Source organism: Glycine soja, chromosome 20 (assembly GCF_004193775.1).
Source record: "Glycine soja cultivar W05 chromosome 20, ASM419377v2, whole genome shotgun sequence".
Taxonomy (NCBI): Eukaryota; Viridiplantae; Streptophyta; class Magnoliopsida; order Fabales; family Fabaceae; genus Glycine; species Glycine soja.
The window spans coordinates 26,934,133-26,956,818 of NC_041021.1; the positions used below are offsets into that span (position 1 = coordinate 26,934,133).

The following is a 22,686-nucleotide window of genomic DNA, read 5'->3' on the forward strand; positions in this document are numbered from 1 at the left end:
GGGCCAATATGCTTTGCAAGGCAATGAAATTAGTTGCAAATCGAGTTGGAGCTGGACGGAGTATATCTCTTCCACTTGTATGTTTTCTCATTAAGAATAATGCATAACAATTAATATATATGTACTTAGTTATTTTTTAGGCATGTGAAACAATCTCACTTACTTCCTCAAATTTTCCAAAGTCTTGCAACATCAAATTCATGTAGTGAACAGCACAAGGAGACCAATATATTTTTGGAAACTCTTTTTCCAATAACCTACCAGCAGCAACATAATTTGCAGCATTATCAGTCACAATGTGAACAACATTTTCTGCTTCAACATATAGAACCATCTCCTTGAAAAGCTTAAACAATATTTCAGCAGTTTTAGAAGCATATGAAGCATTAGTTAGTGATCACATCATCATATATGATATTCAAAGAAAAAAAGTAGATTTTTAATAGAGAATACAAATATTCAACTCTAGGTAAAAGCACCCAATATATCATGATTTAAAAATCTCATAATGCATATTTTTTAACATTATCTTGACCAACTACCAGATGCATTATATTCACATATACAAAAAATTGTTGCGCCAACCTGTTTTGTGGAAGCCTATTATCATAAAATTAACCCAACCTCAAGCTTCTATAAAGAAAAGTACCGAATATCCATAATACAAAAAGAAGATGATATGATACATTCTTCTCTTCCCATATTAATCTTTGTATTGTTTAAAGTTTAAACTGTGTTAGGAAGGCATTCCTTTCAGTATATTTTGGTGGTGATTATTAACATGATAGTGATGATACCAAAGTATACTTAAAAACCTAAGTAGCTTATTGATACATATGTCAAATGAAAATTATGTACCACTTCTTGGCCAAGGACACCCTGTTTTACTCTTACCCTTCGATGTTTGCATAATAGCTGCAAAAGAAAATGTAGTTATCTAAGTAGCTAATTAACCAAAAAAATGAGTTTAGAAGTGATTAAGTCCCTGAATGTCCTAGTGTAATAAACTTGGAAGAGTTTAAAATTTAAAACTTTAGAGCTTCACAATCATGGCAGTATCTAATAAGCTAGGCTTTTAATATTTCAAAGACATTTAAGATCTTGTATCCAATTTCAGGTTCTTATGGCAGTATCTAATAAGCTAGGCTTTTAATATTTCAAAGACATTTAAGATCTTGTATCCAATTTCAGGTTCTTATGTTTGCAAGATGCAAATAAGAAAGGCCACTCTACAATTGGTGAAGAGGTCCAACAATTGACAAAAAAATGACGTTAAAATCATTTCAAAGTTCAAACAACGGTGAGATAATTCTAAAAATCCAATACTAATTATATTGAAAAATGAATGCTAAAAAAATGAATGCTAAACAGAGACTTAACCCAAAAGTGAATGCTAAAAAAAACCTAAAACTAAATGCTAAAAAAACAAAATTGAATGCTAAAAAAGAAAACTCATGCTACTGATATTAGATAATTCTAAATATCTAATATTTGCAAGCATCTAGCCATAACCCAAAACTGAATTCTAAAAAAAACCCTCCAGCTGTTAAGATCTTCACATTGTTTCAAATAACAGTAAGATACAAATGAAATAGGAAGCTTGTAAGGGAAAAATTCTTTTATATATTATGTGTCCAAGTATCAATTTAAATGTATAACGTGTCAATGTATATCATGCAGGTTTTGATGATGCCAAAAAGGTTACTTGATGAGCATGGATTGAATCAAGTCAAAAGAACAAGATCAAGTAAATCTAAGATAAGAACTTAATAAATTTGTTTAAAGAATCTCAATTTGATTGCTTTAGTTTGGCCTCAATATCTTTAGTATCAAACACTTTTTTTATCAAAGGCTAAACCGGTTCAAAAAGATATTTTGGTAATCGATTACCAGACTGTGTAATCGATTACCAGAGAGTTTGTGAAGATATTTTTGATTAACAACACAAAACTGTTTGAATTTTGATCTATGTAATCGATTACCAGTGAAGAGATTTCGAAAAACCTTTGAAAAGTCACGACTCTTCATAAATATAACTGTGTAATCGATTACCAATGAGAAAACTTCAAAAAAGCTTTTTGAAAAGACACGTCTCTTCAAACCATTTTGAAAAGACACAATGGGTCTATATATATGTGTGTGTTTGACTTTGAAAAGTAATAGAGATTTTAAAAACAGAACTTAATTGTCAAATGATCTCTAAACAACTATTGGTCAAACACTTGCAAATCAATTGAGTATTCTTCTAAGATCTTCAATTTGTATTATCATCTCTAAAAGAGAGAAATTTTTTTTGTACATTCTAAAAATATTGTTGTGATCAAGAGATTGTTTGTCTCTTGACTTATGAGAATCCTGAACATAAGGGAGAGGAATACCAAGGTGTGTTTAGAAGTTGTAAAGAGTTTACAAAGATAGTGGAAAATCTTAAGTGGATTGCTTGAGGACTGGACATAGGCACTAGAAGTGGCCGAACCAGGATAAAATGAGTTTGCATTTCTCTCTTCCCTTATCTCAGTTATTTTATTATAGTTTACTTTGCCTTGCACAGTTAAAACAATATTATTAAATTGATTATTTATTCTTCTTCTGTATTCTGAGCCTATCATATGTCATTTAAAAGGGGGTTAAAATTTGTTAGTAGAAAAAATTTTGAAACTTAATTCAACCCCCCCGTCTTAAGTTATTGAGGTCACTTGTCCAACATAAAGCACAACTTGAAGCATTGAAATAGGAGGTAGATATTTGTTATTCAAATTGTTTTTACTTTAGTGAATAGTAAGGCAATGTATATCAAACCAACTTCACTACTTATGCTTGTTGGATATAGAATTAAGAAGGTGCTATATCCACTAAGGAAAAGTAGTAGTCAATTTAAATACTTCACAAAAGCAACTTAACATTCAAATTTAATACATAAACCACAAAGGCGTGATGGGGCAAGTCCAAAAACCTCTTTAAATGCAAAGAGAGAATAGTCGAAGACCCAATACGGAGAAACCGTAGAACTCTCAAAGAGAAAATTATATATATCGAGAAATGTCAGAATCGTGAAACTGTGGAAAAGCAAAAGCAAAACTAGTTGTGCAACTAACCTTGTTTGACAAAAAAAAAATAGATGTCGTTAGATAAGCTTCTAGTTGGGGTTTCTTGCAACTACAACTAGGGAAGAGAAACCAGAGAAGGGTCGAGAGAAGGATGAAGTTTTTTAGGTTTTCTCTAAAAGGCGTCGTTTTGACGATTTTTTTTACGTGAAAACCCAATACGGATTTTAAAAACCAGCTGGATCACCAAGTTTGTACAAAACCAGTCGGGTCTTACCAGGTCATACCGGGCTAGATGCACGACCGGTCCAATAACCAAATCGGCCCGGTTATGACACTGGGTCCCAATCAGACCGAATTTCTTAACTATGATTCATGTTTTCAATAAAATATTAATGAAATTATTATTATGATTATTTAAGATTGAATAGTATTAAAATATTTTGTTTAAAATTAATCGTTGGAAAGAAAAACTAAGTATTAAAGATCTATAAAAATAAAAACAAATCATTGGTTGAAAAATAAAATAAATCATAAACATTTCTTATGTAGAAATTTAAATAAATTTAAGGTTCATTGTTTTTTTTTTTTACTTATGAATAACGAATTTTATCCATATATATTATTATCAATCAAAAGAATTAGAGTCCAACATTTGGGTTTGCTCCCACAGGCTGCCCCAGGTTAAACAAACTTGACCACCAACTCCGCATGCTTTTAATACCTTAATTTAAAAATAATAATTTCAGTGGTTTAGTTTAGTAAAAATAAAATTAAAAAAGATTGTATGCCATTCTTCCTCCATTTCAATTGCATAAAATATCACTCTCCCTCCATTTCAATTGTATAAAATGATAACACAGGTGTTAATTTTATTTTTAGTTACTTTTATATTTGATTTTTTAAAACAATTGTTTAAAATTTCAGATTTTTAAATTTAATATTTTGTTATGTTTATATCTTTTTATGCAGGCCAATCCCTTTAATCCACGGTCAAAACAATACACTTTAAAAACTTATTTGATTTTGATAAATAAATTTTTATTTTTAGTTTTTAATATTTTGTGAGACACTACTTAAAATAATATTTCTTAAAATACTAACGTCTAACTTTTTATATTTATTTCTTTTTTATCCTTAAAATAGTGTTTTTGTAAAACGCTAACATCAAACTTATTCATTTTTAAGTATTATATATTATATTGATAGGGGTGATATATAATAAGTTTATAAATAAAAAAATACTATTATTTAAAATTAATTTAATATTAAAATTATAAATACTACAAAATATATTTTTATCTGGACAATCAAATTAAAATGTGTATAAAAACATTACATAAATATGTTCATTTATGAAATTTTACCCAACTATTATAATTCAATATGATAACTTTTCAACTTTTAATTACTAATTTGTTTTTTTATTTTTAGCTAATTTTATAACTTTCAATTAACTTTTCAGATAGTTTTGTCATAAATAATCTAAATTGTAGGTTTTGTCAGTTGCAGATTTTGCAGTAGACTTAAACAGGTGGGTTTATAAGTGGCCACTACTACGCAACATACAAATTAGTATAAGGCTCACGGATGTATGAAACCCAAGAATCATACTTGTGACTTTCAGGTTATTAGCATAACACTTTAACCAATCGAGCTAATAAGTCAATTATGATATATCATACATAACACTAAAATTTCTAATGTATATTCAATACGCATTTAAATTTAGATAATAAATTTTGTGATAATTATTTTTTATATAACTTATATGAATTATTTAATCTGTATATTTTTTATAAATATTTACTATTTAAAAAAATTAATTTATTAATAAATTTTAAAAAAAACATATTTTTGAAAAAAAATTAAAAAACACTTATGGGTCACGTAATCCGTATGAGTTAACTCATACAGATTACGTGATAACTCATACGGATTATGTGATCCGTATGAGTCATACGAATTAACTATACGAACATAACTGTAGAAGCAAGTTTCATGATGAATCAAGATTGATTCAAAGAATTTTGATGATAACAAAGATAATGACAAAAAGCTCAAAAGTCAAGAACACTTCATGTTAACAAAGATGATGACTTCAAGAATCAAAGAATGAGTTCAAGATTGAATCAAGAACACTTCAAGGTTCAAAAGGAAATTTGATTTCAAGAATCAAGAATCAAGTTTCAAGATTCAAGTTTCAAGAATCAAGATCAAGATTCAAGACTCAAGAATCAAGAGAACATTCAATCAAGATAAGTATTAAAAAGTTTTTTCAAAAACTGAGTAGCGCATGAATTTTTCTCAAAACCTTTTACCAAAGTTTTTACTCTCTGGTAATCGATTACCAGATTATTGTAATCGATTACCAGTAGCAAAATGGTTTTCAAAAAGCTTTCAACTGAATTTACAACATTCCAATTGATTTCAAAATGTTGTAATCGATTACAATGATTTGGTAATCGATTACCAGTGTGTTTGAACGTTGAAATTCAAATTCAAATGTGAAGAGTCGCATCCTTTCACAAAAAAACTTTGAGTAATTGATTACACTGATTTGGTAATCGATTACTAGTGATAGTTTCTGAACAAAATCAAAAGATGTAACTCTTCCAATAGTTTTCAAGTTTTTCTAAAAGTTGTAACTTTTCCAAATGGTTTTTAAGTTTTTTAAAGTTTATAACTCTTCTAATGGTTCTCTTGATCAGACATGAAGAGTCTATAAAAGCAAGACTTTGATTTGCATTTCAAGAATCTTTTCAATTCATTCTTTAGACAACAAACTTTTGTCAATTGATTTCTGAATCTCTTTGAACTTCTTCTTCTTCTTCCTTTGCCAAAAGCATTCCAAAGTTTTCTGGTTTTTCAAACCTTGAAAACTACTATTCATCTTTTTCATTCCCTTCTCCCTTTGCCAAAAAGAATTCGCCAAGGACTAACTGCCTGAATTCTTTTTGTGTCTCTCTTCTCTCCTTTCCAAAAGAGCGAAGAACTAACCGCCTGAATTCTTTTGTGTCTCCCTTCTCCCTTGTCAAAGAATTCAAAACGACACAGTATGAGAATTCTTTTTATTCTTCTATTTCCCATATACAAAAGATTTCAAAGGACTAACCGCTTGATAATTCTTTTGTATCCCCATTCACAAAGTTTCAAAGGTTTAACTGCCTGAGAACTTTGTCTTAACACATTAGAGGGTACATCATTTGTGATACAAGTAGAGGGTACATCTACTTGGATTGTTGACTAAGAACAAGAGAGGGTACATCTCTTGTGGATCAGTTCTAGTGAAGGGTACATCCACTAGGTTGTTCAAAGAGAATAAGGGAGGGTACATCCCTTGTGGATCTTTGCTTGTAAAAGGATTTTTACAAGGTTGAAAAGAAATCTCAAGGATCGCAGGTCGCTTGGGGACTGGATGTAGGCACGGGTTGTTGTCGAACCAGTATAAAACTCTTGTGTGTTTGTCTCCTTCTTCCCTACTCTTTTAATTTCCACTGTGTACTTTAATTCTCGCTTTTACTTTTGATTAAGTTTCTTTTTTATTCTTCATTTACTTAACAACATAGTAAAAGTCTTAGAAGAGTAAATTTTTAATTAATAAAAGTTTAGGAATAATTAATTCAATCTCCTTCTTAATTATTTTAAGGTCACTTAATCCAACAATAATCCGTATGAATTAATTCGTATAACTCATACAAATCACATAATCCGTAAGCATTTTTTTTGTTTTTTTTTCAAAAATGTTTTAGTTTATTAATATATTAATTTTTTTAATAGTAAATATTTTTTATTTATAAAAAAATATACGGATTAAATAATTCATGAGTTATATCAAAATTAATTTTTACAAAATTTATTATTTAAATTTACATACACATTAAATATACATTAAAAATTTTAATTTTATGTATAACAACATTATTTATTTTATAATATAATTGACCTATGAATTCAATTGATTAGAATGTTGTACTAATAACTTGAAAGTCACAGATTTGATTTTGCAAACTAAGCAGTTGGAAAAAAAACATTACAATATACTAACATGGACATATTTTACATATTAGACATATTTTACATATTAAACGTTTCATCTCACATACTAAAGATGACTTTTTTCTGTTATGACAAAATCACTTATTTGCAGTGATACAATGTCCTTACAATTCAAGAAGCAATGTAGAAAGACAATAAGACTTCAGTGGAAGTCATGAAAACAGTGGCACAACTTTGAAGTAGACTTATAAAATGTCAAGGTTCAGCAACTTTGCTAATGATCGCGGAGGCATATTTGGCAATGGATGATTCTGGAGACTGCTGAAGCCTTCCAATCACAGGGAACAATGGTGATGAACGGATGAACTGTCTGCAGAGTGGATGTGCACACATCTTTGCTAGGGAAAAGAGAGCTATCTTTAGAGGAGATTCATTTCCTGAATCATTTCTGCTTGGATTGAGCGCTGATACCGCACAATCGGAAATTAGTTTCAGCAGAGACTGCAAGGGAGAATAATCCCAAGGCATAGAGAAAATTAGTTACAATCATAGCTAGCAGTTAAAGTAAGTAATCACAGGTACCATAAAAATTTATAATAATTTGTTGGAGAAACTTTAACAGGCTCTTTTGAATCCACCTCTCTCATTGGTTGAAATTTATTAGAAATAACAAGAACTAATCGTTAACATTAGCACCATAGCTACTGTTATTCTATTCAACAAACTAAAAACACCATATACCAAGAACTAATCGTTAACGGTATTAGTTATGTCCAACTAATGGTATTCTGCTTCCTTGTACATTTTTGCTCAGGTGTATGATTCATTATCAGGATGTATCCATTCTTTTTTATTTTGTTTTGTTTTTTTGTGAATGAGAATATGGCCATGATTAACTTTCATCTTCCCAAAAAAACATTAAAGGGAAAATCAAAAGTTTACATATAAGTAAATTATTTAAAGTATATTTTTATTATTTGAATTAAGTTATTAATTTCTATTTTTACAAATATTTTTCACTTTAAAACTATTCAAGCTTTTCACAATTTATTAAAACACTTATAAAAAATGAAGTTTATGTGAGCAATTTAAACTCAAACAACAAAACTGGTGTACTTTATGCAAAACACTAAAGCAAATTTGACTTGGCTGCATAAATAGAAATTTTCACAATATTTAAAAAATGCAGTATGCACTAACCTGAACCGCTCCGTTAGACACAATGTCTTCACAAAGCTTGTCAGAGTTGCGAACCAGATTGCTAAGTGCACCTGCTGCATTTGCCTTAGTCTTGTCTTCCTCTGCCATTTGTAACAAATTTGCCAATTGAGGAATAGATTTCCTCAGCTCTTCATACAACAAGTCATTGTGGTAGGCCGCGTTTCCAATCTGAGTTCAAGTATGGTACAGCAGATTAAAAGAGAGGTGAACAAAGAAGAAAATGTGGCATATATAGGGTATGAAAAAGCATAAGCATGACATCAGTTCTAAAAACGAGAAGGATAAATTTGTGCTAGACACATCTCTGTAAATTTGACAATTAAAAAGTAAAGTATTTGCCAAGTGAAACATTAAATACAAATAATTTATTGCAAAAATTCATCAAATGCAGTAACAATAATAACTAGTAGACTGCATTTTTATTTTATGTTCACATCCATATCTTTGGGAAATCATATACCACAACAATCTTCTAAAACCTAAATAAATAAATAAATCATTGTATTAAGAAATAAATATGAATAACATGTTCAATATCAAGTTTTGGCTTCAGTAGTAGGATGGATAAAACTTACAGCAAAACAAGCAAATTTCCGTGTTCGTTTGTCTGGATCAGAACATCTTTCAATAAGGATACCAACAATTTGATGTCTTGCCTGGAAATCCCAATTGTAAATAAGAGAATTCAAAATAGGAGAACAGCAGAAAGCAGAGTGTCAGAAACCTTAATGTAATGTGTGCTCTGTCATCTAGAAAGGAACAGTTATTTTTCCTTACAGATAGCAGCCGCAGTATAAATCTAGTTTACAAAATTGTATATATCTAGGACTTGAAAAAGAAATAATTGCTTAACAGCAAACCAAAAAATATTAACTGGATGAAAAAAGGGCTGATGTAGGGTAAATCATGAAAAAGGAAGTAGCTTTCATCAAACAAAAATATCATTGTTTCTTCCTTTTAATTTCCGTTATGTTTATAAAGTACTCTAGCGATAAATAGCATTACTTATAATACTTACAAGTGAACTATAAAAATAGGCGCTATGACGACACATGTTTCCAAGAGCACTGCAAGCTTTGGCACGCATATTGGGATCCTCGTGCAAAAGAAAATCTTTCAAGAACTCCAAAACAGAAGCACCTTTAATGTACTCATAAAATCCCTGAACACAATAAAACAGATAGTAATGATTTTCAGAACTATCATCAAGGAATATCCGAAATGTAAATACACAGAACTTAATTGTGTCCATTCACCAACAACAACAACAAAAATTGCCCAAAATAAAAACATAATTCAAGCTGTCCTATGAATGGGTGACCAGAAACCACAAATATATATTTGTTCAAAGTAAAACTACAATCAACAGAAATCAAAGTGACATTTTGACATTGCTAAAACAAATACCGGTTAACAAAGCCTCATCGCCCAAGATTGGTTGGGCTATAAGGATCAAATGAAGCCATTAGGCTCTAGAAAGTCTAAAATTTCAATGAATTCATAAAAACTACATATATCCTAAGAGGATTAAATTGAGAATGGCAACATCTATGGAATACCAAATAAGCAAAATAAGGATTCTCTTTATTTTTTTAACACAAAAATACATGCAGTAAATAAGATTGTGCATGGCATGCAATATCTCCACCATCTATCACTTTCTTTTATGTGTATCCACCACCCTTTCTAAACTGAACAGAAATAATAAAGTTAATAACTGACCAACTTTGATATTTGCATTCACATAAAATCATTTGATGAAGAATGAAAACTAACCTTGTCCATGCGAGCAAGATCAGAAATAATCATAAGAGCATCCAGTGTGACCTCTTTTGGGGCCGAACAGTCAAACAACTTTCTCATCTTATTTGGATCCAGAAGACCTTTACTAACAAGTTGGATTGCTAAAGGTCGGTGGCATACCATTTTAGCCAGAAAAGCAACAGGCCTGCCCAAATCATTCAAATCCATATGATCTAGGCATCGAAGGATAATACCAGGCACACCCACCTGAAAAGTCCAAACCAATTAATAAGGATATTATTTTGAGCAATAAAGTTAAAAACATAGTAAGTCAACAGGTAATCAAGTGAAAAATATAAATATAGGCACTAATAGAACAGTTAATAAAGTAAAACCAACAAAAGAATTGTCTGCACAGAAGCAATAATTGATGGAGCAGAGTAGACTAGCAGTGACTTAATCATCATCAGCCACTGCTTGATAAGGAAAATGAATTGGCATGCAGTGGCATCTTATTATCACATGATGCAACGATATCTCATTATCACATGATACAATGATATTTGCTTGAAGCTTCCCAATCTCCAATAAAAGTTGCCAAAATGATACAATAAAAAATTTACCTCTACAAGAATCTTAATATATTTTCCTATGTCTTCTTCGATTGCCTTAACTATACCCTTATCTTCCATGCATACTCTCTGACCAGGAGAGCCAATATTAAGAAGAAACCCACTGCTGACAGAAGCAGTGGCTGATGGCAAGCCAGGTGCATTTTGCAGAGCAACAAAAGGAAATGCTAAGAGATCTATCACTGCATTTATTAGATCTCTGACTCCTGCTCTCCCTCCACCAGGTCCGATCCAGCATTTTACCAAATTGATATGAACGTCGCATATCAAGTTGGAAAAGAGTTTAATATGTTCATTCCTAATCAAAATTTGACGATAAGTCAAAGCACCACCAGAAAGACAATGACATAATGATGAAATTGTCCATACAACACCAATAGGAGACAATCCAACTCTATCATTTACATGGTCATTTCCATGAGAAGCATTTAAAACATCATTGCCTAATAGGCCCATAAGAAGTAGAGGAGTACCACTTGCACACAACTGCTGAACAGCTAATGGTCCTCCCCACTTGAGTCTGGAATCTAAAAGACCAACACACCCATCTCTTACCCCTTGCCAATATGAGAGCTTCCCACTGATGTTGCAAGGGTCCGATTCATTTACATTGCCAGATGAAAATTTAAGATGGTCACTTAGTTTAGAAGTTCGAGGAATTAAAGGCAAAGCAATTTCAGATATTGGAGACTCAACCAAAGCCCCTGATTCAAGGGATAGAATGGATGCCAGAGCCAACATAGCTGATGCACTTTGAGGCTCAATAGAGGCTTTTATTTTATCATCAGAAGAAATTTGGTGAGCAAACACTGATAGTCGAGCAAGCTGCTTCTTTGGTGAGGTAGTGAGCATAAAAATTGCTGAATTTCTTCCAGATGACTTCAAACACTGAGCAATTACTGCAACAAGGAGACATGAATGACGAACCAGAGCAGAAGGATTTGTTAATTTGCACTTGGCATTACTTGGTTCTACACTTTGTGTGTCTTTGTTAGCAGGGGAACTGCATAATGATAAGACAGTGAAAACTTCTGAAACAATAGTTCCATCACCACCACCACTAACAACAGTAGTCACGGGAAGGGAACTGGGAAGACCACAAAGGAGAGCAGGAACAATTCTGTTATGTAGACAGCATCTTGACAAAAGCTGAAAAAACAGAATATAACAATTTAAATCACCTTCAAATCTGTCATAATAACAAGTGCTAAAACTTCGTAAGGAAAACAGCAAAGAATATCAGATTGATCTACTTTACCTATCCAACCTAAAACATGCATAAAACTTGTTGCCATAGAAGGAATATCGAAAAAGGGCAAGGGGTAAACCATAATTACCTGAAGACCACAATTCATTGCAGACTCAAGTTGTTGGTGAAAACAATAGTAAACAGCAACCAGAACAGCTTTAGATCTCAGGAATGCTCTGGTCATTGCATCAACAACTTTAGTTGAATCTGCTTTATCCAAGAGATCTTGCTCATGATGCACAACTTCCATCCTATGCAAAGAATGACTCTGTAAAGCATTAATGGGAAACAGAATGGCACTTTTCTTCATAAAAAGTATATCCAGTGCATTAATCAAACACCAGACAGCTCTGCATGCTTCAGAAGCAGCCCGTAGCATATTGGAAGAACCTGTAATAAGACTCGATCCTGAAGTGGCTAAACACAGACACAAATTGTCTACTAAACCCGTTGTTTTTGCATGCTCTAAAATTCGGTTAGCAGTTTCATTCAGTTTCTCTTGGCCTGAAATTTTAGGAGATGATCTAAGCACCTGAGCAACTCTAGACAGCATGACTGTAATGCAAGCACTAGATTCATACAGAACTCTTCCAGATGCATCATTATTTGAAGTTACAACCTGAAAAAATATATAATACTAAGTACCAAAAGCGTATAAGAAATACACAATTATCAAGAGCTTTTGCATCGAAGTTATACAAACTAGTATATAGTGTATGATAGGTAGAGTGAAGAAATGGATAAAAAGCCATTACTTGATAGCATTCAATATAAATATGCATTACAAGTGAGAATTTACATGATAGGAAGATTGTTACCTGAGAATAGATCTCAACAAATTCAACCCAGTGACTTAGATAAGAGCTTGAAGTGCAACTTCCACCATTATCGAGCAAAATTTTAGTGATGGAGAAACTCTGCACAAAATAAAACATATTAAGTTTCACTAGCTACTCGAGAGAAAAAGATTGCCAATTATTTTCAAAAACCATCCACAAAAAAAAAATAGGCAAACCCAGTTTAATGCTTGATTAATCAAAGAGAATCAAGTTTAATGCATGTACTGAGGTTTATGCATGTTAAAAATAAATGTGCTATAAAATCCGTTCTCACCAAATGCAATCAGCTACATCAATCAAGCAATGGCATAATGTCCTGTCATAAATCATCTCGATTGGCAAACCATTTGAATATATATCCTACTTTAATGGTTGGGCCTAAAGTTTTCCTTATTCTCCCTATACCTCTAACTATTGCAAGATCTAGAATTTGGGCTTAAGGCCCAACTCGACCCCACAAAACTAGACTGTAAAGTGAAGACTGCTCAAGACATATAAAGACTACATTGGTCATATTTCTAGTCAATGTGGGATCTAAACCCCCTGAGAGCAGACGGATCAGCAGCCATTGGTAGCCCTCTCCAAGACACTAGCAACCAACTCAGATAAGGGTAAGGGTGACCACTGACCAAAATTAAGGTAGCTTTCAAACACTAGGGCTTCTACAGTATACTAGTTTTTTCCCTGCATGCCCAAATCAACTAATGCAGGATTCTCATCTTTTCCACAATACGTGCTACCCCAATTTTCCCAATACATACTAAAAGAAAAACAATCCTAAAAATATCTCAAGGATGATATTTTGGGAGGAGATTCACAAAGAGTTCACATTATGGAAACTCAACATTGCTAAAAGGAAAAGCCCTCTCAAGGTGAACATAACCACTCTTACACCATGATAAAAATTTAGGGGCTTAGGATGGACTGAAGTACAAGGGAGTCATAGCTTCATAAATAGTAAGAGATGGAATAGATACGATGTGTATAAAGCACAAATCTATGGCACTAAGTTATACTAATAATTACTAAAGAATCAGATTACATTGTTGTTTTCTAGTACAAGCTCAAGCTCACTAATACAAAAAATAAGACTACTAGCTCTAAAAATATTAAATAAGGAAACAAATTAAGAAACATAAGAAATTAGAGACAACTACTAAGAGTGCTTCTTCAACAATTACTAAGAATGCTTCCTAAATTAGATGACTATCAAACTAATTGATTAAATAATATATTATATTCCAAAAAATCTTCTAAGATATCCTTACAGACTATCAGATATTCTAACATACATCAAACTATCCATGCATGTTTAACCAGTCATATAGAAAAAAATACAGCAGTTTATAATTCTGAAAGAAAGAAAGAAAGAAACACATCAAATGCCTTTGTGCTGTACCTTTGCCATCAAGTCAGTAACTTCGGAGGATTTCATGGCAATAACAGATCCAGTAAACACTAGGAGCTCTCGTATTAGTTCATCTATTAGTCCACTAGAACTGAAAGCACCAGCTGCAACTAGGTTTGAGAGAATCCTCAATGACTGGTTTGATTCAGGAACACCTTGATCACTGCACATTGCTAACACGCAATTAGACTTCATAGATAAATAATTAAGAAAAACGATTTGGTAGGGTCTAGAAAAAAAATAATCATTCATTCAATTTTATTGAAATTTAAATGCTAAAAGAGACTTAAATTTTAAATAATTATATAAAAACTCACTCATTAATCCAATTCATTTTACTTTTATGTAGAGGAAAAAGAAATAGAACAACACTACACTAAAGGTAACCTCCTGTTTTTTAGGAAAAAAATTACACAAAGAGAAGAGGCCAAAAAAACACTAGACTATTGTTTTGGCATTGCAATTTGTAAAAAAACAATGATTTTGTCAGAAACAACGCAAACTTAAAAAGGTTTGTGATGCAGAAGTACTCTGCAAGTGAATCATACTAATATTAGTTAGCACATTTGCATCATTTACTAGTTTATTCTAGTTTTACGAAATAAAATAAAACTTCCCTGTGAGACAATGGCTGTGCAAAGTGGAGGATATAACATCCTTCACATCAAACTACAACAGAGAAGATAATTATCAAAATAGAAAAACTAAATTACATAAAACCTTTCAACAACTCATTGTCTCGTTTACTATAAAAGAACATTACCTGCAGAAAAAACCCAAAGCAAGAACACAAGAGAGATCTTATGAATACATATATGACATAACAAAGTGCTGCCAGCACAAGATAGGAGCCAAGCACATTACAATCTAGCAGTCTATGAATTAAAAAAAAAAAAAACGAAAGAAAGAAAAAGTCCTGAAATGTTACATTATAATTACCCAACACATAAACTAAGGCTATTTCTAGTAATTCGTTTTAAGAAAAACACAACATTGAACAGTTTATACAATGACTGCTAAAGAGTCACTCTGACCTAGGAGAGCAGGCCATCAAAAAAGTGAAACAGACAACACATGGTTTACTTAATTAGAGAGAGAGAGAAAGCAGGTTGCATATTTGTGGTGAGATTTAAAAAGTTAAATAGCCACTTTGGTCCTTGTACTTTGCATTCGGTGACAATTTGGTCCTCATACTTTGGAAATGATCAATTTAATCCACAAAAGTACAAATGTTGTGACAAATTAGTCCAATCATCAAGTATCTTCCGTTCTCGTTAACGTTGAGTGCATATGTGGCATGTCGTTGATGACGTGGCAAATCCACATGTGGAGACATTCCACATCAGCACACAATGTTTTGGACTAAAATGTCAATGAATTTTCGTAACATTGATTTTTTAAATTTACGTAGTTAACGCATATATTAAGATGTTTATTCTTCTTGATTTCGTTCTAATAGGTTTTTATGCAACGAAAAAATAGTCATCAACAAATATAACTAAATGACAAAATGGTCCATGACAGATTATGTTGCTGCGAAAGGTCGCTGCCAACATCATCACCAGCACAGGAACAATAAAAGCCGACATGGAGAACTAAATGACGTATTTCCCATTTTACTATTCCCTCTCTTTCTCCTCCCATCGCAAACCACCGCCCCATGGCTCCCAAATTGTAGCCACCGCCAAAACCAAGATCTTTGTGCCCTACTCTTTGATGCCAACCACCGCATCTTTGTTGAGGTTGGTGCCTTTTCCACTATCGATCTTGGGAGCGGCCTCGACACCAGCACACCCTCGCTGCGCTCAAGCCCAAATGCGAACCCTATCCGCTCATCATTCTCGTCCCTCTCACAATGTTCATAGTGTTGATTCTAGCAGTATAGATCTGTATTAGTGTTGTTGATTGTGTTGAAAACGACTTTTCTTTGTTAATCCGTTGTGATTCTGCAATTCATGGTAACGGTATATGTGGGAATCTATTTTGTCCATCCATTATTTTGGATTTTTTTTTCTCTGTACAATTTTGTGAAATTTTGTTACTATAATTTTGGGGTTTTAATTGTCCATTGGATCTAAAATTATAACTATAATTTTGAAGGGTTTTGGATTTTAAGGGTTTCAAAAGAGGAACAAAGAGATGGAGGGTGAAGGTGATGAAGAAGGAATGATTAATGGAGAAAGAGAGAGAAAAAGAAGATTTGGGGAATGAAGTGTGGCAACACAATCAAACATGGCAAAGGGAACCATCGTCTGTGAGAAATCAAAGGAGAAGAGAGGAGGTCATCCAGGATAGATTAAGAAGTAGAGGTAAAAAAAAATAGAAAAGAAAAAGAAGGTGAAGGTGATGAAGAAGGAATGATTAATGGAGAAAGAGAGAGAAAAAGAAGATTTGGGGAATGAAGTGTGGCAACACAATCAAACATGGCAAGGGGAACCATCGTCTGTGAGAAATCAAAGGAGAAGAGAGGAGGTCATCCAGGATAGATTAAGAAGTAGAGGTAAAAAAAAATAGAAAAGAAAAAAAAAGTAAAAAAAAAAAAAAACACTGACATTTAGTCCAAAACATTGTGCGCTAATGTGGAACATCCCCTACACACGTGGATTTGCCACATCAAGAACGACATGCCTCATATGCCCTCAACATTAACGGAGATGATGGATACTTAACGGTTGGACAAATTAGTCGCAACATTTGCACTTTTGTAGACTAAATTGATCATTTTCAAAGTATAGGGACTAAATTGCCACCAAATGCAAAGTACGAGAACGAAAGTGGCTATTTAGCCAATTTAAAACTATGAGCAAAACATTATACGTTAAGCAAAAAATCAAGAAAATGAAGCTCTAGAATGATAACAAAACCATGACATTTTTACGTTCCAAGTCAAAAAAAATGTTCTGCTTCTGCATATGACAATGAAAAAAATCTTATACAAAAGTTAAATTCAGTAAACTCCAGATATTAAAAACAACTCAATATTTAATGAGATTCACGAGGATTCAATATGCAACATAAAAGTTTTAAGTATGCAATATTGCAATTCATATCTACCTGCAAATATTTTGAGATCCTTTTGACCATTTTTTCAGTGGTAGCAGAATATGTCCCAATGCTTCATTGTCTTGGCCAATTAGTTTTGCACTGTTGACTGTGCGAGAGTTATTTTCAAGTCTGTCCAATCTTTGGCAGCCTGCCCAGAAGTATTTACGTCAATCTCATATTACAGGTATTCGTGTAAATAAAGAATAATAATAATGGAGACATTTGACTGTTCGTTTCAGAAATTTAATAGAATAAAAATTATAATCCAAGTTCATAGTTTCATACCTAATAATAACAACTCACTAAATTCCCTAAATGGATGCAAACAAAACTAACGCATACATTCATTCTTCATTAATGTCTGCAACTCTGCATAAAATGTGTGAAAATTTCCAGGAGGCCATTGCTCTGATATTTATTTGGAATTATCTAAGCAAATCTTACAAAGGTATCCCCTGCATTCTTTTTTCTAGTACAAGGAACAAGACAAAGCAACTATAGAAGTTTCTATGTTTACACAGTATGTTACAAGGGTTGATTTGAATATATGCCAAGCCAAGAGAATTACCTGACTCTCCTACATTTTGATTTGAAAATACTGGGGACTCATCAAGCACTGAAGAATTGGCTCTATCTAAGATAGGACTATTTAACTGAACTGCACTCTGAGGCGGTGAAGCAATATGCGCTTCCATACCTGCCATGTGATTGTTTTTGCCTGTGACAAATAAATTTTTACAATGAAGGGAAAGAAAATAAAACATATAGGCTTATTGATATGGTACTTTATTAATATATCTAGTAGTAAGGTAGGTACTATCATCTTGCAGTACTAAAAGTAGCTGAACCTGTTGTCAGAGTTTGAATGGTTTTTCCTTCAACCACCCGTGCTGCATCACTGTGCATGTGTGAACCATTTATCTCTCGCAATTCCTGAAGTTCAATCCATAATTTATTAAATTCACTAAGAAATCAACCAAGTTACAAATCCAATGAGCATCTTGCAGACTGAGGAACAATCTAACAGTTTAATATAGCTACCCTGGCCTCGAGTTCATCATAGCTTTCTTTAACAAATGGGTGTTCAAGAAGAGCCGGCCAAGTTAGTCGACTTTCTGGTGCCTGCTTGAAATAAATTTAGAAACCAAAGCATTTAAAATCTCATTGTTGTCAAAAGTAAAATATAGCAATGAAGCAATAAAAAAGGGGTAAATATTCACAAATGAGATACCTTGTTAAGCAAACCCTTTAAAAAGCTTTTGAAATTTGGACTCATGCGATCCGGATATTTAACAGGATCCTGGATTATTAAACTAGTGATTAGGCCCAAGCTTCAGTACTAGCACATAACACAATTGATTACATAACATGCAATGCGTTTGAGAAATGTACCTTAACAATGTGTCTGATGAGAGCATACACAGAATTTGTGTAGAATGGAGGTTGGCCTACAAATAACTCATACCTGTTATAAGCATGAAAAATAGGCTTTAACTTAAGGTGACTTATGACTAGCAAAGCAAACTGAGGGTCAGAAAGTGTTGTTCAACAAAACACACTACCATAACTATCAGTATTTAGTAACACAATGTCATCATTCAGATCACTTTTGGAAAGTGCAACAGGTCCAGAATATTCACACTATACATGGGTAAGGGAAAGAAATCATTGAATACTACAAGCAAGAAGCTGTGGTAAGTATCTGCTGCTTGAATGAAACCAGAAGTTCTATTCGAAAGACGGAATAAGGATATGACAAATAGAAAGGAGAAGAAAGAAAAATGAGAAATCGCCCTCATCCTCAAATTAAAAAAAAAAAAAAAAAGTGCTGCTCTGTTACATAGTCAGAAAGAACAATTTGGCAAATGTGTTGGTTACTTTCTCGTGGTTATTTTTCAAAAGAGAAACCAAGTAAGAGTGTTAAAGAAAAAAGAAAAAAAAAAACACCAAGGACAACTTCATAGCAGCCATCTCTCTCTTTTAACTTGGTAAAACACAAAAGGCAGGTATTATATACATCCCCTTCCATTCCCCTAAATGTCCTTTCACACTTAGGCTCGTGTGGGGACCCTCATACAATTATAAAAGAACCTAAATTGACACTCATAATTCATCCATATGGCAATTGTATTTATAATCCATGAATATATTCTGCAAAATATAAATAGCTAATTTAAATCTTGTAAAGGGATTTATTATAAAGACATTAGGCATGAGGCCAGATTTAAATGAGCAACAATCATTCACAACCACAATGTCACTGAAGATAAAGTTCATTACTAGACAAAAGATAAATAGAGAGATTCAACATACAGTATGACACCAAGAGACCATAAATCTACAGTGTGGTTGTATGGTTGTTCCCGTACAAGCTCTGGAGCCATGTACAACGGAGTGCCTGTAAAACATACTATGTCAAAGTATATGCAGACTGTAGAACAAATCCTCAAAGTACAAGCAGCTACATTGCTACAGTTAAGATTCCAAAAGCAACAAAATCAATTTTGATAAGCCAAACCTTTTATAGATCGCAAAACAACTGTATTTGTGGACATTGCACGTGCAAACCCAAAATCACAAAGCTATAAGATATTCATGAAAAAAGAAAAACATCACTCATTAGACCATTGTCAAATGCACTTGATTGCAGGAAAATAGAAATGAAAACCATATCACCAGTGAGTAGGATAAAAATGATGCAATGCAGGTTTGAATTAGCTTATTATGGGGTTCCTAAGAAAGTTCTGGGAAAAAAAACAATTATTTCCCTTATAAACTGAACCAAACGTGCACAAAGTGCCTTCTTGGAGGGAAGTGTGTTAGGAAAAGTGTACTGGATTATTGAATAAAACAAAGCTTTAACTCAGTGTATAATGTAAACCATGACACTAGAAAGTGGATTAGTGGCAAAATTCTATTGCAACAAGCTATAAGACAAAAATGTTTAAGTGTATGTTTCACCATGTGAACAAACTAGCAGTTAAATCAACCTTGACAACAGATCCAGCACCAATTAGAATATTTTGGGGCTTCATATCGCGATGGATGATCCGATTGGAATGCAAATAATGTAAGGCTTTTACCTGCATAATTCAAACCAAAAATGAACTTCTGCCAAAATAATATTAATCTTCATATCTCCTCATCTAAATGCTATGAAAAACAGAGCAAAGATGTTTAAGAGGAAATACCAATTGTTTTGCAATTGCTTGAACTTGCTCTTCCGGAAGGCACTTATCATCCTCAAGAATCTCAAATAGCTCACCCTGCAAAATAAAAAATATAATCAGCTCAACAGCATCTCTAATAATTCAGTGTCCTGTTCCACAATCAGATAGCTGAGTATACTTAGATCACCAATTAAGGGGTAAGTGGTAACTTTCAAGTATCAATCAAACCGTCAACTGAAAATGCAGATGATTACTTGTGCAAATTCTGTAACAACACAAAATTCTTGCGGGCTTTCAAAGGAATCAAGCATTTGAATAATATTTCCATGCTTCAACTTTCTTAAGATCTGCAAAATTTATGAATTTCAAATGTCACTAGTCAGCAGAAACACTTATAAGTAATTAATAAATTAATAATTATAATAATTAGCAGCAACAATAATAAATAAAAAAAAATCTTATCCTACTAGGTAAAGTCAGGTACATACATCAATTAAGTAAATGGACTAAAACAAATCATTTTAAAAAATTCTAATGATTTTTGAATTCTCCTAATGTTTCCTCAAGTCTTAAGTATCACTTAACCACAGCTGTGTAGAAGAAGAAGAAGAAGAAGAAGAAGAGCAACAACAGCAACAATTAACAAGAAGCTTCTTAACTCCGTACTCCTGATTATCATAGCTCTCAGGCAACATGCTTGTTCCAAACTCAAAACACTTTTGACGTTAGTGACAAAAATAGAAATCCACGCCACAAACAACAACAAGCTACTCAAAATCAGAATCCATCGCTTCTCAAAATTTCTAACAACTAGAAATCCACAACAATCAGCGAACACGGCTTCAAAGAGCGTGAAAACAGTGAGGAAATGAATGAAGGAATGAATTACCTCGATTTCTTGTCTTAAATTGTGAATATCCTTCTCGGTCTTCCCGTGCTTAATTATGAACTTCATCGCGACGGTCTGAGAGATCGAATAAAATCAGAAGTGAGACAGTAATCGGAAAAGTGCGATTCACGAGAAAAAAAAAACCCTAATCGGAAGAGAGTAGCGTACCTGTCCCGTGTGCTTGCGCCTTCCCTTGTATACCTTCCCGAAGGAACCCTCGCCGACGAGCTCGATGACGTGGTAGTTCTCAACGCCCATATTTGAATCGAAGTTGCAGAGAGAGAGAGAGAAGAAGAAGTTGATTTGAAAATTTTGCCGAACGGAGAAAGAGATTTGAAAATGTTACCGAACGTTGAGAGAGAGTAGAGGTGAGAATTTCGAATTTCTATTCCCGCTCTACCCTTTCGAATATTTGTTATTTATTTATTTATGGGTAAAAAATGTTTTAATTCCTATGAAATTTAAAAATTATTAATTTCGTCCTCATAATTTTTTATGTATTAATTTAGTCATTATAAAAATAAAATATATATTTGTTTGTCATCAGTAGTAATTTTATTAGACGTTAATCTGACTTAGCTAATAGATGATTTTTACATATAATATGATTACAAATGAATTAAATAATTTGTAACAGTTAAAAAACTTCAAAATGAATTAAACAATTTGTGACAATTGAAAAACTCCAAAAATTATAATTTTTCATCACATCCTAGGTAATTTTTTCACACTTGTCGATGAGATTAGAAAAAAGATGAAACAATGATGGATTCATTTCGTTGTCTTCAAAATGTACTTGGAAAGATAGAGAGAAAAAGTACTTAAGTCTAATGGTCACATATGAAAACCATCTAGCATAGTTACCATGAAAGATGAACAAAAATATGTTTTATTTTGTGCTTGTAAAGGTAAAGAGAGAAAGTATTTTAGTCTATTAGTCATGTCCAAGAATTGTGAAATAAAGTTACCACTAAAGATTAACCAAAAATATGTTTTAATTTTATAAGGAACAAATTAATACAAAAAATGTTATAAACACAAAATTAATAATTTTCAAACTTTACAAACATGGAAACATATTTAACTCTTTATTTATTTATATAAAAATGGAAAAAGGATCAAAAAATAGAACAATTTTGTTTAGGCTTAAGCGTAATTTTGGTCCCCTTATTTATAAAAATTTGTAATTTTGGTCCTTCTATTTTATAATAGAGATATTTAGTCCTCCTATTTTTTAAATTCAGCAATTTTAGTCCCTATTTTGAGCTAAAGAGACATTTAGTGCTCCAGTTTTGTAAAATCCATAATTTTGATCCTTCCACCAAATTGAAAAAAAAAACATTTATCAATAAGAAATTACTTAATGTGGCTCAAATTTAGTGATGTGACATGAGATAATTTTTTTTAATTGATGTCATAATCAATGTTAATCTCTGAATAATTAATG

The 22,686-nt window shown here is 32.5% G+C and overlaps 1 protein-coding gene across 2 annotated transcripts; it reads right to left on the bottom strand.

Moving 5' to 3' along the window:
• Positions 1–7,063: 7,063 nt before the first annotated feature.
• LOC114403687 (serine/threonine-protein kinase TIO-like) lies at positions 7,064–21,614 on the bottom strand. 2 transcript variants are annotated; one of them, XM_028366797.1, is made up of 22 exons: positions 21,408–21,614; positions 21,240–21,314; positions 20,605–20,697; positions 20,372–20,446; positions 20,171–20,263; positions 19,699–19,762; positions 19,494–19,578; positions 18,573–18,645; positions 18,412–18,480; positions 18,222–18,302; positions 18,029–18,113; positions 17,749–17,877; positions 17,190–17,328; positions 14,127–14,298; positions 12,707–12,805; positions 11,977–12,507; positions 10,631–11,788; positions 10,041–10,274; positions 9,283–9,426; positions 8,840–8,920; positions 8,244–8,432; positions 7,064–7,544 (listed from the first exon to the last, which is right to left on the bottom strand). In XM_028366797.1, exons 1-22 carry the CDS (start codon positions 21,495–21,497, stop codon positions 7,299–7,301), a joined length of 4,005 nt encoding a protein of 1,334 aa, XP_028222598.1. In that variant the 5' UTR covers positions 21,498–21,614; the 3' UTR covers positions 7,064–7,298. The 2 variants fall into 2 exon arrangements, with proteins under 2 accessions (XP_028222598.1, XP_028222597.1); XM_028366796.1 differs by having other exon boundaries at positions 17,749–17,898.
• Between the last annotated feature and the right edge of the window lie 1,072 nt (positions 21,615–22,686).

Excerpts from the sequence above, each read along its gene's own strand:
- LOC114403687 (XM_028366796.1), bottom strand. The coding sequence starts at position 21,497 with ATGGGCGTTGAGAACTACCACGTCATCGAGCTCGTCGGCGAGGGTTCC. Across the intron at positions 12,508-12,706 it reads TTGTTGAGATCTATTCTCAG|GTTGTAACTTCAAATAATGA; the intron begins GTAACAATCTTC and ends ATATTTTTTCAG. Across the intron at positions 7,545-8,243 it reads TGTCTAACGGAGCGGTTCAG|TCTCTGCTGAAACTAATTTC; the intron begins GTTAGTGCATAC and ends TCTCCCTTGCAG.